This window comes from Bactrocera oleae, chromosome 4, assembly GCF_042242935.1.
Source record: "Bactrocera oleae isolate idBacOlea1 chromosome 4, idBacOlea1, whole genome shotgun sequence".
Taxonomy (NCBI): Eukaryota; Metazoa; Arthropoda; class Insecta; order Diptera; family Tephritidae; genus Bactrocera; species Bactrocera oleae.
The window spans coordinates 39,417,369-39,434,601 of NC_091538.1; the positions used below are offsets into that span (position 1 = coordinate 39,417,369).

Genomic DNA, 17,233 nt, shown 5'->3' on the forward strand with positions numbered 1-17,233 from the left:
TCTTCTATAATATTTTGCTTTGAGTCCCGAGGTGTTAAGCATTTATACATAGTATATTTTTGGGACCTCACAGATGTATATATGAGTCAGATCGATTAAATTAAAGATGTTATTTATAAATTTATATTTAATATTTCTTTATTGTAAAGACTAAGAACTAAGCTCACTGGTAACTTAGGGTTAGAAGTAATTGACAAACACCTTAGAGATTAAGTTTCACTTTTTTATTAATTAAATTGTTCCATCATTTTTTAACAAATTAATAAATTATCAATGTTAGTGTTACACTGAAGTTTATATTAAAATTAGTGTAGTCGTTGCTATTAAAATATAATAACTTTTTCGACTTACATATGCAAATATGCATATCCTAGAATATATTTAATTACAATTTTGTAACTTCTCAGTATAACCTAATAATTGTATTTAAGCTATTTGCCTGACTTCGGTTAGGAAGCTTTAGTTTCGTCGCGGTCACTCATACGAACTTATTTACATATGTGTGTATGCATAAAACAAATATATATACATACGTACATATGTATGTACACATACACAGTTTAAATTCAAGTCTTTAGTTTTACTATTTTATTGTTATATGGTTATTCAGTTGTATGATATTATTTTGATTTTAACTTTAATTTTAATTCACGAATATTTATGTAACTATGCTCTTGGAGGATTCTGCGCGGCCTTTCTTTCATTACGCGCCTTCTCCCAGTTAGCAATGTATGTTAACGGGTAGCACAGGAACGCCGAAACTAATATCAGTCCGCCAGCGAAATAGAACGAAGTATTGTAGTCCTGTGTCAGTTCAAAGAGTATGCCTGGAATTGTAAGAATGTTGATAAATTAATTAATGGTGTGTTCATGAATTTGAACCTGTGAATTTAAATCAATATACATATATATATATATATATATATATATATATATATATATATACATATAAATAATACTACTTGTATATAAATAGATTTTTTGATTTCTGCCTTGTTGAATTCCAACAAACCCCAATAAGTACTCACATACGTACATACATTAAATACATATGTACGTGCTGTACTTCTTCAAGTTCTCTGGTTTAACAGCCCTTTAAAATAAAAAAGATTTTTATACGATACTCTTGCAGCATGTTGCTACAGAGTACAATAGTTTTATTCACTTAACGGTTGTTTGTACCACCTAAAGCTAATCGAGATAAATATGGAGTTATGTACGTAACATATATACATATAAATGATTACGATGACGAAATGAGTTGACTGGGAGACTGTCTGTCCGTCCGCCCATGCAAGCGATAGCATGAGTAAAAATTTATACATCTTGATAAAACTTGGTACGCATGTTCCTTGGCACCCAAGGAGTTTTAGTCTACCTTTTTTCTATATGGGTGTTCGTGTTTCCTGAACCATTGAAGCTATAATAACCAAATTTGCTCAGGGCAAATCCCATACAACGGTTTTGTTAGAAACTACATAAAATGTGCCAGAGACATACAATTTTACACTCGAGATGGTACGGAAGGGCTTTATAGGAGCTGGTGTTAAATTTAGACGATGAACCTTGCACCGCCCACATTTAGGTGAAAACATAACTCGGGACCAACTCGACTGTTTCAAACAAATTTGGTAGGTAATATTACTTTACATTCTCCCTTCACGGTGCGAAAATGGGTGAAATCAGACAAAAACCACGCCTACTCCCCTTTAACACTATTTTAAATTCCATTAAAATCAAATTTGTATCATATTAATTTATATTTTAGTAAACTCACATATTTGCTGATATATGCGGTATAAAGTCGGAAGTTAGAAAATCTCTCTATCAGGTATATAGGGCTAAGAAAAGTATCAGAGAAGAGTGATCCAATTCAACCAATTTTTGACATACAGCCATACTATTATCAGACAAAGATTCTCTCCGACTTGCTATAACATATCTCACAGATTAACCGATATTTTCATTATAAAGTCAACCGACGCGAGATAGCATTTCTTGAAGACACGATTTGTGCAAAATTTTATGCCGATATACTCATTGGTGCTTGAATTTATACAAATCATATATCAGCAAATATGTGAGTTTACTAAAATATAAATTAATATGATACAAATTTGATTTTAATCTATTCACGATTTCGTCAAACAACGAATGTTGAATTTTTTCGCAACATTTTTATACTCTCGCAACCTGTTGCTACAGAGTATAATAGTTTTGTTCACCTAACGGTTGTTTGTATCACCTAAAACTAATCGAGTTAGATAAAGGGTTATATATACTTATATAAATGATCAGGATGAAGAGACGAGTTGAAATCCGGGTGACTGTCTGTCCGTCCGACCGTGCAAGCTCTAACTTGAGTAAAAATTGAGATATCTTTATGAAACTTGGTAGACATGTTTCTTGGTACCGGGAGACGGTTGGTATTGCAGATGGGCGTAATCGGACCACTGCCACGCCCACAAAACGCCATTAATCAAAAACAAATAAATTGCCACAACTAAGCTCCGCAATAAGATACAAGACTGTTATTTGGTACACAGGATCACATTAGGGAGGGACATCTGCAGTTAATTTTTTTTTTTAAGTGGGCGTGGTCCCGCTCCTAATAGGTTAAAGGTGCATATCTTTTAACCCGCTAAAGCTATAATAACAAAATTCACTGGAAGCAAATGTTTTTAGAACATCTACCTACAGTGTGAAAATAGTTGAAATCGGGTGGCAACTCCGCCCACTCCCCATATAACGGTACTGTTAAAAACTATTGAAAGCGCGATAAATCAAGCACTAAACACGCCAGAGACATTAAATTTTATCTCTGGGATGAATACAACCAAAATGTTACGATGCACAAACACTTATCATACAGTGTAAAAGCTTTCGGTATCATCAAACTTCACATTTTCACCGTTGATAAGGGATCGTCACGTCCACAGCTTCTGAGTTTCTTCAGCTGGTTCTGGCTTCTGGTTATCTTTATCAACAAACTCTGAAAAATCATAGTGACAATTTATGGTATACACACTTTACCTGGAGTAGCTAGCGTGAATTAAGGCTGAGATCGGGTCACACATTCCCCATGACTTATTTTTATTATAAACCCCAAAAATGATCACTACCGGTTCTTATTTATTTACATAAATAGCACTTACTTCCTTGTTAGATGATTGCTACAGGTTCCCCTCCCACCTATGATTCGCGCCTTGATGTTATCCTTCTGATTTTATAACTATAAAATACGTTAGTAACATACGTTGATCGTTTTCTGTCGAGGGACAAAGCTCTTAGAAAACACTTTATGGTGTTGGTCGGCCCCAAGACTTGCCTGGAATATTTAGAGGTTATACATATTTGAGTACACTGTGCCTAAAAATATGTGTTATAATGCTCTTAGTTGCCTCATTATGATGTTTTATAAAGTTTGGAGCACATGTCGAGATATTCCAAACCATATTTGTTCCCATAAATGGTGAGGGTATCTAATGTTCTGTTAGAAACACTACGAGCTATGTTGTACTCGGGTAAAAAAATTGTGTATACACAATCATACGAAAGAAGTTCTTAGTTATAAAGACACTAATACATTAGGACCAATAGATATACACATGTGCATCTTTACATAGTTGGATTTCGAATAATTCCATTGTATCGAATTTTAATAATTTATTCCACTGATTGTGATTGGTATGCAGACTTCAAAAGTGGCTAAAATAACACACAAAAATTTGTTGATTTATAACTCACTGCCGGTAACGATTATATGCTGAGGACGTTATCAAAATTATTTATGGTTAACATAAATCACAATCGTGTTATTCTAATACATATATAAATGAAATCAATTGCAACCACCAAAACTAATTTCACTCAGCAACACAATCTCATTTGTTTGTTTTGTTGGCAGAAAGCAGTAAATATCAACTGAAATCTAACTCAATTCGATTACGACTACTTAATTATCTATTGGCCATAGTAAAAAAAAAAATCAAAAACGAAATCAAAGAGCTATAAAAGAAGCTATCACTTTAAAACTAAACTTGTTCGTTAACATGTAAAACGTTTGCATAAATCAGTAAGGAAGAGCTAAGTTCGGGTGTAACCGAATATTTCATACCCCCGCAAGGATCAAACCCGGTGAAACACTTTATGATTACAATCATATTTGGTATCTAATGAACTTATATTATGGGTAACTTAGTTTGGCTGCTATATAATATTTTGCCATATTTCGTCCGAGTTATTTATATTATATTTACATCAACCTAATTAACTTAAATGGGATATACAGATGGGATACAAACTCAACTAAAGAGGATAAATTTAATATATTAGGTATACTTGTACTCGTATATGGAAAACGTCAGCCTGAGAACCGGAAATCATTATATTAGCAATATGAGGTTTAAACCAAGGTCTAGAGTCTAGACTTAATTTCAATTCATATTCAGCGCTAAGCCACTTTTGATCTCACAAATTGACCAGCATAAGAGGATCAAAGTCAGGTGGAAATGGTGTATGGGAGCATTTTAGGCATCTTAATATATGGAGGATATGGGTAATATTGAAAAGATTTCATCCATTTTTGCCATTACGAAATATCATTGCCAAAATTAGCAATATTTAATGTATAAAGTCAAGTGGATGTTAAAAATCTTTATATTAGATATATGAAGGCTAGGGGAAGTATTTAATATAATGCTGTCATGAAAAGATTATCTCCGAATTTCTGTAATAGATCTCCCAGATTGACCGATATTTTCGATAAAAAGTCAGTTATAGGCACTGGGTCCAACATATTCGGTTTCTGTGGGCTTGATAACTTATAGTCCGTTTCGACTATTAATTCACGTGAGATATACCTAAAAGACACTATTTGTAATATACTTTAATTCGGTGACAGTTATACACTGTCTCTCTCTCTCAATTTATACACTATAAAGTATAAGAATCAGACGGAATTTAAAATTGTGATATATGTTAGGAATGAGAAGTATTCGTTCAATTTTGCTTAATTTCATAGTGTAACATAAGAGTGTCGGAATACTGTTACGAATAAAATTGGGTTGATATTAGTCAAATAGTTCCTGAGAATTAAAATTTAATTTAAAAGTGGGTGGTGCCGCGACCACTGTTTTACAACGGGTGCTGCGCAACCTACCATCGTAACATCTCGGGGGTGAAATTTATTGTTTCTGAGGTATTTACTTAATAAGTTATTACATTTTAACACAACTCCCATTTTCATACTGTTTGAGGAGATGGTACAAAGCGTTTTTGCAGTAAGTTTTGTAATATGAGTTTAGTAGTTCCTGAGATAAGTTACATTAAATTTGTTAGAGGGCGGGCCATGCCCACTTTTAAAAACGTTTGAATCCTACTACAATTCTATGTACTAAATTAGAGATTTGTATTTTAATTGATGGCTTAGTTATAGCGTTATATAGGTTTTTGTGACAATGGACCGATTCCGATTATCTGAAAAATACTAGTTAAAGCTTGCACAGACTGACGGACAGACGGACGGAGGGACATACAGGCAATCAAAATTCAACTCGTCTCGTCATCTTGATCATTTATATATATATACATATACCATATATGTACATATGTATATAACTCTATATCCATCTCGATTCAGTTTAGGTTTTTAAAAGAATCGTTAGGTGAACAAAACTATTATACTCTGTAGCAATATGTTACGAGTATACTCTTAAAAACAATTAATTGTTCGTTAATCTTCGTACTTATCAAATATGTTGGTTTTTTCACTCAGTTTTTTCGTCTTGCAATACTACAAATAATAATCCTATCAAGTATTAGCCAAATAAAAATTAACATATGTCTTCAGAATATGTTTTATGTACCTGCAATAGGAGCTCCAACTGTCGCCGCAATGCCCTGAAACAGCATAAGGAATCCAAATGCATTCGTTAATTTCTCCAATCCAATCATTTCCACAGCTATTAGGGAACGCAACGCCGAAAAGCAAGCAATACAAACGCCAAAGAAGATAGCGAATGCCCATTGAGTTACAACCGTTATTTTAACACCACTGAAAATTGTCGCCAGACCACCCGCTGTGATTGCTACATTGTTTAACCATAGTGGTTTCACACTGGGAATTGAACTGACCGTACCGCAAACTAACCTAGCAATTGTATTAACCAATCCTATGCCAGAAACAACGCTAAGTGCAGTACTTTTGTCCATTCCTGCCGATTCGGCACGTGGTGTCAAAAACATAAAAGGCACAAAGAAACCCATCATGGTCAGAAAACCGCTGAAGGCCAGACACATGAAGGATGGCGACTTAAGCAACGAAGTGTCCAACATCGTCGATAAAGTACGCCGCACAGCTTCAGGACAAAGTCGACAACCCTTTTGTCGATCTTCAAGCATATCCTGTTTGGTTGGAAGACGTGTCACCGACATATGATAGGCGAGGGAAGTCTGTGATTGATATTGTGGAATTCGTGCTAAGGAACCAGTGAAGAAAATGTCATCGCGGTACATAGGTCTAGTGTGAATATTGTGAACAGTATCTTGCGATCCAACTGCACTCTTTTTCCCAACAATGTCGTTTGGCCTTCTGCCAGACACTGTATGTCTACGTGCCTGTATTACCACTGGTTTTGCTTCAGTTTCGATCAAATTCTCATTCTCGGTTTCTTCTTCATTTTCTCCAACTGTTGTTAATTCTTTGTTAATATTGAAGTGAAGTTGAGAGGGTTGAGGCTCTCCATTCGGAGTGGTAGGCTGCGATTTTCGCAGAGCTTTCAATTCTGTGCCTTTGCCGGAAGAGTTTGAGAGGCGACGCTCAATATTTGCACCTCTAAAGACTTCTGCAGCTGTGGGGTAATGATGCTTGGGAGATGCCCCCATATAAGTATTATGTGCTGAATTTGGCATTGAATAAGCGAAACGTCCTTCAGGAAGCGGTTTAGTAAAGGCAGCTTGATGAAGTTGGGGCTTTGGTGCAACAATATTGCCATGTCCATTGCGTTTTTCATTGTCATGCTTGTTTTCGTTAGAGTCTTCATCCACAGCCAGTGTGATGGGCTGAATTGGTCTAAATGCGCATGCGAAGAAAGCACAAAACGCAATTATTATTCCTTGAATTGCAAGTGTGTATCTCCATCCCGATTTTAGCAATATATCAGTCAATGGAGTGAATACAATAGTGCCCACGCCAGACCCACACATAGCAATACCGGTTGCTAGAGCACGCCACTTTTCAAAATAAAAGCCAATAATTACAACGGCTGGTATATAGACCATGGAAAAACCAATACCAGCGAGAATCCCATATGTAATAAATAAGAACTCAATGCTTACAGCAAAATAGGATATACCAAAGCAGGTTGCTGCAAACAGCGCTCCAGCTATTGCTACGGGGCGGAAACCGAATCGATTTGCCAAGGCACTTACAAAAGGTCCTGCCATTAAATAACAACCGCTAAGGAGTGAAGACACTAATGCCGCATAACCTTTTTTGACATTAAATTCTTTGATTAAGTCTTCTTGAATTAAACCAGAACAAAAAACAATTCCGTCGAGTACCGTACAACATAAAAATGATGCCACCATCACAACCCATGCCCATCCGCTATCCGGTGGAACGACTACAGCTGCTGTTGATTCGTCGATTTCGTAATCTTCATCATTACCATTTAGGGGCTCAGCTACGGCTTTGGCCTCCTCATGGGCTCTGGTGCTCTGCATTGCCATTTATTCTAAAAATAGAGTATAAAAGTCAAAAATTAGTAACTAATTATAATAAAAATAAAATTTTGTATGAAATACTGGTAATATTTATAATCACCAAGTAAGATTAGAGATTGTATTCAGACACTCACATTGTGTATTTGATGTCAAAACGAATGTACATGAACCCATTTTAGGTAAAATAATTTGATTGTGGTATATATCTACATACTGGTACTACTATATATTTCAACTCGTTTGCACACTTTAAGATTGCAGAAACCGCCTACTTCTCTGCATTTAAAGTTTTATGGACTTTCTTTATTCCATTTACCATATAATGAGAATCATTCTCCGGTTCCGCTAAATTCCCCATTATAGCTTAAAAATGCTAAACGCAATGTTGGTTGACAAGGTTCCAGAAATGTATGAAATATATACATATGTATATAAAACAAGTAAGGAATTGTTAAGTTCGGCTGTAACCGAACATTTCATACTCTTGCAACTTTCAAGGATCAAATTACTACTTGTGTTGCCAAATTTTATATTAAAGAAAGTATTGATCCGATTCAACCCATTTTTGACACAAAAACATACTATTATCAAGAGTCTCATTTATTTATTTTATTATATGAATTTAAGTTATACATCTTACACATTGACCGATATTTTCGGTAAAAAGTCAACTATAGGCACTGGAGTCCACATATTCATTGACCTTGGAAAGTGAAAGAATCAGATGACATTTAAAATGTTGTTATATCAGAAATAGGCGTGGTTGTAATTTGATTTCGCCCATTTTTACACTATAACATAGAAATATGATAGGAATGTTATGTACCGAATTTCGTTGAAATCGGTTATGCAGGTCCGATTACGCCCATCTGCGATACCAACCGTCTTTCTTTACCAAGAAACATGTGTACTAAGTTTCATAAAGATATCTCAATTTTTACTCAAGTTACAGCTTACACAGACGGACGGTCTCTTGATTATTTATATACTTGTATAATATTATATATATAACCCTATGTCTAACTCGATTAGTTTTAGGTGATACAAACAACCGTTAGGTGAATAAAACTATTATACTCTGTAGCAACATGTTGCGACATATATCTGACATAAACTTAACCGAAAAGGCTACATGTATTATGTTGAGTTGATGAAATTAAGGATATGAGATTAAGAGCCAGGTCTAGACTAACTCTAAAGTTGTTCAGCGGCTTGTTAGAATAAGGGAAATTATTATATGTATAATATAATTTCACATATTTTCACTAAAGTAATGTTAATCGAAATATATACATAAGATATAATACATATTGACGGATACATACGGTATACGGATATTTTAAAATATTTTAATAGGTGTATGGGAGATTAACACGATAGTTATGGTTCGATTTCGACAATTTTTAAACCTGAGATGACCATATAGGTAGTATTCATGCGAGGTTTTATCCCAGTAATTGGTGTTTGATTTGTATACTGCAAAATGAAAATATCAGATGGAATTTAAAATTGTGTTATACGGGAAGTAAGCGTGGTTGTAGTCCGATTTCGCCAGTTTTCGCACTGCAACATGAGAACCGAATTTGGTTGAAATCGTTCTAGTAGGTGCGGAGATATGTAATTCCACTCAAAAGTGGGCGGTGTCCAAATTTGACACCGACTCCTAAAAAGCCCTCTCATATCACCTCTGGTGTAAAATTTTATGTCTCTGGAGCTTTTAGTTATAAATTTATCGCACTTTTTGTAGCTTTTAACAAAACTATTATATGGGCAGTAGGCGTGGTTATAATCCGATTTCACCTTATTTAACGCTGGCGCAAAAACAGTCGAAAGTCCTGTACAAATTTGGGTTATATATCTTGAATGGTTTGGGAAATATATACATTAAACATATTAGGGAGCGGGGTCACGCAACAATTTTTCAACCACAGGTGCCCCTATTATTACGATTCGTTGTACAAAATTACAGGTTTATATCTTAATTTGTGGCTTGGTTAAGGCAATGGTTATTGCAAGTGAACAAGCTTTCTGCCGATATGTAATCGCAAAACGGATATACATACATACATCCGGAAATCAAAGTATCTAGTCATCGTTATCATTTTGTTATATATAAAACTATATTTAACACGATTGAATTTTGGCGTTGGCGTTACAAACCACCGTTAGGTAAACAAAACTCACCATATACTTTAATGTTCAATATATTGTGAGAGTATTAATTGAATTAACCTCAATTTGAACTGTACCATTTATCAATATATTATATATTTACATACGTTTAAATTTTAATATTGTCGCTTAAATTTTTAATATTTGTCGGTTACCATGTAAAGTTTGTTCTGTTGTTCTATAGCAATATCATGTACAAATATTTTGAAAGCCCTTCTTTCTGTTCGCAAAGATCATGAGCGGTTGTGCCTATTTTATTGGAATTTTAGAGGGAAATCTAGGAGGGCCTCACAATGTTTCGAAATAATATTCTTTTGTTGCTAACATGGCCCTAAAATAATATTTACTCGACTGTTTGTGTATTTGATTCCTAATGACCTAAAAGGGCATTATGCCACCAAACCAAGTAAAAACCATAAAATATTAATAAAAACAAGAAAACACTCTAACTTCGGCTGCACCTAAGCTATTATGACTTTCACAGATCTTTTATGAAGATATTTATCTTGATTTTGATAAGTCACTTTGAATGGCAGCTAGAAATAATGTCAAATTTTCTGACGATATTTGTAAAATAAAAAAAAAAAAATCCTTACAAGGACTTAATTTTGATCGATCAACTTGTTTGACAGCAACAGTGATCTATTATCGGCGGTTTCAACAAATGAGCAACTACCTGGGGAGAAAAGTACGTATGTATTTTTAGGCCGATATCTCAAAAACTGAGGGACTAGTAGGCGTATATACAGGTTAAATCCACTCAGCTTGTTACGCTGAACATTTATGTACGTATATAAAAGAAGTAAGGAAGGGGTAACCGTCGAACATTTTATACTCTTGCAACTTGCAATGATCAAAGTCGGATAAATACTTTCAGGTGTTGGGAAAAAAAAACTTTATATTTAATATTTCGAAAGAGTTTAACATTCATTTTTGGACGAAATCGTGAATGGACTACAATTTTTTATTATTTACAATATTTTATTTTATCCATTTTAAGCACAAAGATACATTATTATTAGAGAAACAATGAATTTTTTATTTAAAAAAAATGATAACTCACATATTGTCCGATATATGCGGTAAAAAGCGGGCTTGAATAGTTTTATTTCGATTTGGACAATTTTTGGTCACAAGACAATCCAATAGTAATTGTTAATAAAAGTAAAAGTAGAAGTCCGTGGTCTTCGAAAGAGTTACATACATTGAAAAACAGAAAAACTCAAGCCTTTAAACATTTTAAAAAAACCGGTTCACTTGTCGACTATTCCAAATATTCTGTATTGCGTCGACAATATTTTGACTTAAACAAAAAGTGTTATAATAATTACTTAAATAAAGTAAAAAATAATGTTGTAAGTAATCCAAAATCGTTTTATGATTTCGTCAACTCAAAACGCAGGATTTCCAAATTTCCGTCCGCGATGAAATACAAATCTATCATTTCAACTGACAATGTTATTATATCCAATAATTCTTCCAAAACTTTTTCTTATCAGCACGTGCTGTGTTCGAATACTTTAATTAACGCTACAATTATTTCTGAAGAAGACGTCCTACTTAAATTAAATAAGTTAAAACCATCTTTTAGTTACGGCCCAGACATGATACCCTCATGCTTCCTAAAAAATAGTGCCAAATATATATATTTACTTGCCTTTGACAAAGATATTTAATTCCTCTCTTAAACACGGTATATTTCCTTCAATATGGAAACAGTCATTTATAATTCCTTTGCATAAAAGTGTCAGTCAGTCATACCTAAACTTTTTGAAGCTATCATCACTGACCATATAACCTTTTCGATTTCTCCGTTGATTTCCTTATCTCAGCATGGATTTCGTAAAGGAAAATCTACTCTAACAAACTTGCTTGAATTTGTAAACCATGTATCATTGGGTTTTAGGGAACATAAGCATACGGATGTTATATACACAGACTTTAGCAAAGCTTTCGATAAAGTAAACCTCTCGATTCTCATACATAAACTTGATCTACTGGGCATTCAGCCAAGATTTCTTCAATGGGTAGCTTCCTATCTTTATAATAGAACACAACGAGTGATATTTGAGGATACACCTTCAGATACAATTAATGTTTCTTCAGGTGTTCCGCAAGGTAGTCATCTTGGCCCGATTCTGTTCTTGTTGTTTATTGACGATATCCTTTCAGTAATTAAATTCTCAAAAAATGTATTATACGCTGACGGCGTAAAGCTTTTTAAATCATACACTTCAACTGAGGAAAGGTGTCTGTTGCAAACAGACTTAAACAATATGGTTGCATGGTGTGATAGAAATGATTTGCCATTGAATCTGAATAAATGTAAGACGATGTGCTTTTCCCGTAGATCTGTGCACCCCTCTTTTTATGTAATAAAACATCATATTCTGGACATCATATTCTGGACCCTAAGCTTAATTTTTGTCTTCATATTGACACCACGGTCTTGGAAGCACAAGCTGTCCTCAGTTTTGTTAAACGTTGGTCTAAAGAATTTAGAGTTCCGTATATTACTAAAACACTTTATACAACTTTGGTTAGACCTATATTGGAATATAGCTCTGTTGTATGGAACCCTAACTACCAAATCCATTCTGACAAGTTAGAGTCTGTTCAGAAACAATTTTTACTTTTCGCCTTAGCGCATTTCTAGGGTAAGTCTACCTCCATACACTAGTCGTTTAAAACTTATTAATCTACCTACACTTCTAGTCGTAGGGAAATGCTTGGCATAATATTCTTAGTGAAAATCTTGAATGGAACAGTTTGCAGTTCTTTTCTTCTGTCTGAAATTAAATTTAATATCTTGATTCACTTTTCGAGGCAATTTAGACCTTTACTGTTAAAATCCTGTAGATCAAATTTTGAACTAAACGAGCCATTCCGCCGTATATGTCATGATTTTAATTCTCATTCCAGCACATTTGACTTATCTGACTCACTTTTCAAAATTAAAAAGACTTTATTGTTTTCTCTTAATGAATGAAAATGTAACAATTTATTATATTATAACTATATATCTTAGCTGTTGAAATTTTTGTTTCTGTAGTAGAAAGCGATCGAACAAGTCGGTGGTGCCATGCCCATCATCCAATTTTGACAGCGGAGCCTATAAAGCATTCTCCTATCATCTTGGGTGTAATATTGTCTTCCTCTGACGCATTTATTTATAGATTTATCGCACTTTTAGTATTTTTTATCAAAACGGTTATATGGGCATAAGGCGGGGTTATCATCCGATTTCACCAATTTTTCCGCTGTCGGTAGGGGTGCTAAAATGATTTGTCGTGAGTAAAGTTGGTTGTTATAGCTTTAGCGGTTTAGTAGATATGTACATTAAATTTATTAGAGAGTGGGCCCACGCTGTTAAACTGCAGATGCCAAATTACATCCTTATATCTTAATGTGAAGCTTAGTTATGGAAATTTATTTGTTTTCGAATAATTTGCTCAAGTTATAGCTTGCACAAACGGACGGACGGACAGACAGACAGTCACCCGGATTTCAACTCGTCTCTTCATCCTGATCGTTTATAAATAAATAACCCTATAACTAACTCGATTAATTTGGGTGATACAAACAACCATTAGGTGAACAAAACTATTATACTCTGTAGGAACATGTTGCAAGAGTGGGCGAAATCGGATTACAACCACGCCTATTTCCCATATAACACCATTTTAAATTTCATCTGATTTTTCACTTTTCACAATGCAAATCAAGCAACATTGTATCGGTGTAAACCTTTGTGTAAATAATGCGTTTAATGCCAAAAATTGTCTAAATTGAACTAAAACTGCTCAAGCCCCTAGGTACTGAATATTTGTGCCTATAGTTGACTTTTTACCGAAAATATCGGTCAATGTGTAAGATATCTAATTTAAATTCATATAATAAAATAAATGAAACTCTCGATAATAGTATGTTTTTGTGTCAAAAATGGGTTGATACGGGATCAATACTTCATTTAGAATAAAATTTTGCCAACAACTCAAGTAATTTCCCGGGCTTTAGTCCTTGCAAGTTACGAGAGTATAAAATGTTCGATGAGAACTTCTTTACTTGTTGTTATTAAAAATTTACCAAAAAATTCCAAATTAATTTTTGGACGAAAAATTGTTACTATAATTTAACATTTTCTGTGTAACAGTAATTGACGGTTTTATTTCAAATTTCAACAGCATCTTTTTCAGCAAAACTTATGAAAGTTTAAATGAGCAACATACGCTTCCAACTCAAGCAAGTCATTTGATTGCACTACTCTTAGGTTTTAACTGCTCTACACAGTTTGTATAAAGGGTTATACAAAACGGAAACTGTACATATTCTCAATGCATCACTCAGCGAATTTTTACAAAATTTCATATGTACTGATATCTTACGTACATACCATATATCTTCTGATTCTACATAAAATCCTCTTTATTTAATTAAGAAATCTGAAGTATTTGGAAAATTTTGTTTGCTTGACAACAGTAATATTTGTAGCTACTACTTGAATTTACAACGCAGATTCTAACGACATAAGGTATTAAATCATGCTTTTTGTGTGAGATAAGACCTATTATCTTATTTTTGAACCATAGTTTGTTATCTTTAACACGTTATTTTGAAGGAGTGTTTTTGTTTATCAAACGTTTTACGTAATCAGGAATTGCATAGTTTGCGGTTCCTTCAATTGGCTAAATGCTATTGGGATTTCGCATGATAAAACTTATTTGGGGTTATTATTATACTCTCGCAACCTGTTCCTACAGAGTATAATAGTTTTGTTCACCTAAAGGTTGTTTGTATCACCTAAAACTAATCGAGTTAGTTATAGGGTTATATATATATTATATAAATTATCAGGATGAAGAGACGAGTTGGAATCCGGGTGACTGTCTGTCCGTCTGTCCGTGCAAGCTCTAACTTGAGTAAAAATTTAGATATATTTATGAAACTTGGTAGACATGTTTCATGGTACTGTAAGACGGTTGGTATTGCAGATGGGCGTAATCGGACCACTGCCACGCCCACAAAACGCCATTAATCAATAACAAATAAATTGTCACAACTAAGCTCCGCAATATGATACAAGACTGTTATTTGGTACACAGGATCACATTAGGGAGGGGCATCTGCAGTTAAATTTTTTTTAAAGTGCGCGTGGTCCCGCCCGATTTGATATCTCCTAAACCGCTAAAGCTATAATAACAAAATTCACTGGAAGCAAATTTTTTTAGAACCTCTACCAGTGGTGAAAATAGTTGAAATCGGGTGGCAACTCCGCCCACTCCCCATATAACGGTACTGTTAAAAACTACTAAAAGCGCGATAAATCAAGCACTAAACACGCCAGAGACATTAAATTTTATCTCTGGGATGGTATGAGATGACTTTATAGGGACCGCGTTCAAAATTAGACAGTGGGCGTGGCACAGCCCACTTTTAGGTGAAAACCTATATCTTGGGATCTGCTTAACCGATTTCAACCAAATTCGGTACATAAAGTTATTTTAATATTTTTATGTTATAGTGCGAAAATGGGCGAAATCGGACTACAACCACGCCTATTTCCCATATAACACCATTTTCAATTCCATCTGATTTTTTCACTTTCCCCTATGCATATCAAGCAACAATGATTATATCGGGGTAAAACTTTGCGTGAATACCACCTTGTGACCAAAAATTGTCTAAATCGAACCAAAACTGTTCAAGCCCCTAGGTACGGAATATGTGGACCACAGTGCCTATAGTTGACCTTCTACCGAAAATATCGGTCAATCCACAAATGAGTATAAGATTTGACTTTGCGAGAGTATAAAATGTTCGGTTACATCCAAACTTAGCCCTTCCTTACTTGTTTTCAATTATTTGTAGCTTCGTCGCTACTTTTCGCTCGCTTAACCGAAAGATCGCTTGTGTGTATAGAACACTGCGCTAAACCTTCCAAAAACAAAATAATTTGGGGGAAAATGTGTCTCTAATTTTAGAAAACGTGTTATAAGTTGAATTTAATTTTTATATGTGGAACAAATTATATAAAAAAATTAATATTTTAATAAAGTAAAATTGAAAGTAATGAAAAAAAGCAAAAGCAATTGGGAAGACTTTTCTGATAATCTTGAACCCAATATATTCAAACCTTCAGTTGTCACTACCGATTCTAGTTTATTTATATCTCACCGTACACCGATTGGTTTTCTTGTGCATACGAGTGTATGAATGTGTGTGTGTTTGGTGAAAATGTGTCACTGTAATCGTATGGATGCATTCGATTTAGTTCATGAGCACTGATGGAACGGAGTATGCTTATTCTCAAAAAGAAAAAATTACCCACTAAGAAAGTCTTGAACATGATTTAAAAAATTTATTGTGTAGTCGAATTTATAAAATTTTAAAAATTATCTTTTCAAACGCGATATTTATTCAAAATATAAAACATCAATAAAACAATTGACATTGTCGGTTTCAAAATTTACTCAAAACGCGTATTGTATAAGTTTGAAATGATTTAATGTTAGTTGAGAGTTCTGTATGTCCCAAATTGATTTTATCTTTCTTACAACTAAGAAAGCATGTTTTTGAGTAAGAATAATACTAGAGTTTATGTATGTAGAATATATTTACATACATATGTTTGTATGTACGTACTTAGTACCTTTTCAGTACAGCTTTCTTATAAGTAATCTCCAAAGCAAGAAACAAAAACAACACCATTTACCATACGGATTGCTTAAAAACGAAAAAATTTGTGTAGCATAACTTAATTATTTTAATTATTTGTTTAATAAATACACTTAGTTCGATCTCTTTATTTATATATAAATAAATACGAGTAGCTGTTTTTGTATACAATTTCCTCGCAAACATTATTGGGCAATTATTATGTTTCATCCGTACGGTATTAGAGTCCTCTGTAATTATACAGAATTAGTACGTGCTTTAATGATCGTATTCATTGCACGAAGTGTAAACGACTGATTGTGAATCTGTAGTAATTTGTTTTTAAGTATAATTATCAAATGCGATAAATTTAAATATTTAAATAATTGAAAACCATATTTTCGTTTAACAAAGTCATTATACATATGTATATAAATAAGTCAAAATATGTGCTATATGATTCAACAAAAGTAATAGTTGTCAAAATTAAACTTAAAACTTTGCAGTTTTGATTTTTTACTGTCCCACATGTTTTCAACAAAAAGCAGTTTTAAAAATAAACTTTCGTAGATCCTTTGGGGAGTTATGATACGAGAATGACTTGAAGTTAATAAAGCAGTGGTGTGTGGTCCATTGGAGTAATTGTACCCTGAACTGGGAATAATAACTTTGCCACGAAATT

At 33.8% G+C, this 17,233-nt stretch overlaps 1 protein-coding gene across 2 annotated transcripts in view; it reads right to left on the reverse strand.

Moving 5' to 3' along the window:
* Positions 1-209: 209 nt before the first annotated feature.
* Positions 210-17,233, reverse strand: part of LOC106617841 (monocarboxylate transporter 14) — a 29,909-nt gene continuing 12,885 nt past the window's right edge. Inside the window, exons 2-4 of one of the 2 annotated variants that reach the window (XR_011395864.1) lie at positions 5,868-7,736; positions 3,156-3,328; positions 686-827 (exon numbers count right to left, since the gene is read on the reverse strand). Coding sequence is in view for 1 of the 2 variants with exons in the window: in XM_036357225.2 (XP_036213118.1) it covers positions 667-827; positions 5,868-7,731 (2,025 nt within the window). In the remaining variant the exon portion in view is untranslated. Of the gene's footprint in view, positions 828-3,155; positions 3,329-5,867; positions 7,737-17,233 lie in introns of both variants that reach the window. The other variant, XM_036357225.2, reaches the window with a different exon arrangement.